Below are 1,815 nucleotides of genomic sequence, written 5' to 3'. Positions count from 1 at the left end.
ATGTTGGCCAGGCTGGTCTCAAATGCCTGACCTCAAGTTATCTGCCCACCTCGGCCTCCCAAAGTGCTGGGATTACAGGTGTGAGCCACTGCACCCAGATTGATTTTTTTTATTTTTTTGAGATGGAGTCTCGCTCTGTGGCCCAGGCTGGAGTGCAGTGGGGCGATCTTGGCTCACTGCAACCTCTGCCCCCCTGGATCAAGCGATTCTCTTGCCTCAGCTTCCTGAGTAGTTGGGATTACAGGAACGTGCCACCACGCTCAGCTAATTTTTGTATTTTTAGTAGAGATGGAGTTTTGCCATGTTGGCAAGGCTGGTCTAGAACTCCTGACCTCAGGTGATCCGCCCGTCTTGGGCTCCCCAAGTGCTGGGATTACGGCCGTGAGCCACCTCACCTGGCCCCAATTTTCATATTTTTAGTAGAGACAGTCTTGCTATGTTGCCAGGCTGGTCTCAAACTCCTGGCCTCAAGTGATTCGCCTGCCTCGGCCTCCCAAAGTGCTGGGATTATGGTGTGAACCTCAAAATTGACTATTTAAACTGTGACTTATACATTTCAAAAACAAACCAAAATATTTCCAGCAATTCAAAGGCAGATTGTAACATGGGGGTTAAGGATGTGGGATTTCCTGGCACCCTCACATCACCTGAATGACTTTCTGCGTTTGCTTCTTAGGTTCGCCTGGCCCTAATGCATGCTGAGTACTTCATGAACAATGTTAAGATGAATGACTATGTCAAAGACAGTGAGGAATGCAAACCAGTCATCATTAATGCCCTAAAGGCCATGTATGACCTCAACATGAACGGACCCTCTAATTCTGATTTCACCAACCCACTCACCAGACCCCGCTTGCCCTATGCCATCCTCTTTGCAATTGGTGGCTGGAGTGGTGGGAGCCCCACCAATGCTATTGAGGCATATGACGCTCGGGCAGACAGATGGGTGAACGTTACTTGTGAGGAAGAGAGTCCCCGTGCCTACCATGGGGCAGCCTATTTGAAAGGCTATGTGTATATCATTGGGGGGTTTGATAGTGTAGACTATTTCAATAGTGTTAAGCGTTTTGACCCAGTCAAGAAAACATGGCATCAAGTGGCCCCGATGCACTCCAGACGTTGCTATGTCAGTGTGACAGTCCTCAGCAATTTTATTTATGCTATGGGAGGATTTGATGGCTATGTGCGTCTAAACACTGCTGAACGTTATGAACCAGAGACCAATCAATGGACACTCATCGCCCCCATGCACGAACAGAGGAGTGATGCAAGTGCCACAACACTCTATGGGAAGGTAAAGGACCAGGGTGGGAGGGGAAGATGTGGATACAAAGTACAAGCCAAGAAATGATACTGCTCATTTTTGGGGTGGATGGAAGATGAAGTGGCAGTATTCATTTGGAGTACTCATTCTTTCTTCAATTGACAAGGTGACTAGTCGCAACCAACTGTCTTTTATTTTGCTTATTAAAAAGTAATGCGAGGCCAGGCGCGGTGGCTCATGCCTGTAATCCCAGCACTTTGGGAGGCTAAGGCTCCTGATCACTAGGTCAGGAGTTCGAGACCAGCCTGGCCAACATAGTGAAAGCCTGTCTCTACCAAAAATACAAAAAATTAGCCGGGCCTGGTGGCGGGCGCCTGTAGTCCCAGCTATTCGGGAGGCTGAGGCAAGAGAATCGCTTGAACCCAGGAGGCAGAGGATTGCAGTGAGCCGAGATGGCACCACTGCACTCCAGCCCGGGTGACAGTGCAAGACTCCATCTCAAAAAAAAAAAAAAAAAAAAAAAAAAAAAAAAACAAAAAAACAAATCATGA

The 1,815-nt window shown here is 48.0% G+C and overlaps 1 protein-coding gene across 2 annotated transcripts in view; it reads left to right on the top strand.

Moving 5' to 3' along the window:
- Positions 1–1,815, top strand: part of KLHL10 (kelch-like family member 10) — a 24,257-nt gene that overhangs the window by 20,615 nt on the left and 1,827 nt on the right. For both annotated transcript variants that reach the window (XM_011929747.1, XM_011929748.1), the window contains exon 3: positions 677–1,294. In XM_011929747.1, the coding sequence (XP_011785137.1) occupies positions 677–1,294 (618 nt within the window). The remainder of the gene's footprint in view (positions 1–676; positions 1,295–1,815) is intronic.

Source organism: Colobus angolensis, unplaced genomic scaffold (genome assembly GCF_000951035.1).
Source record: "Colobus angolensis palliatus isolate OR3802 unplaced genomic scaffold, Cang.pa_1.0 Scaffold83, whole genome shotgun sequence".
NCBI classification, from domain to species: domain Eukaryota; kingdom Metazoa; phylum Chordata; class Mammalia; order Primates; family Cercopithecidae; genus Colobus; species Colobus angolensis.
This window is presented reverse-complemented; position numbering and strand designations above follow the sequence as displayed.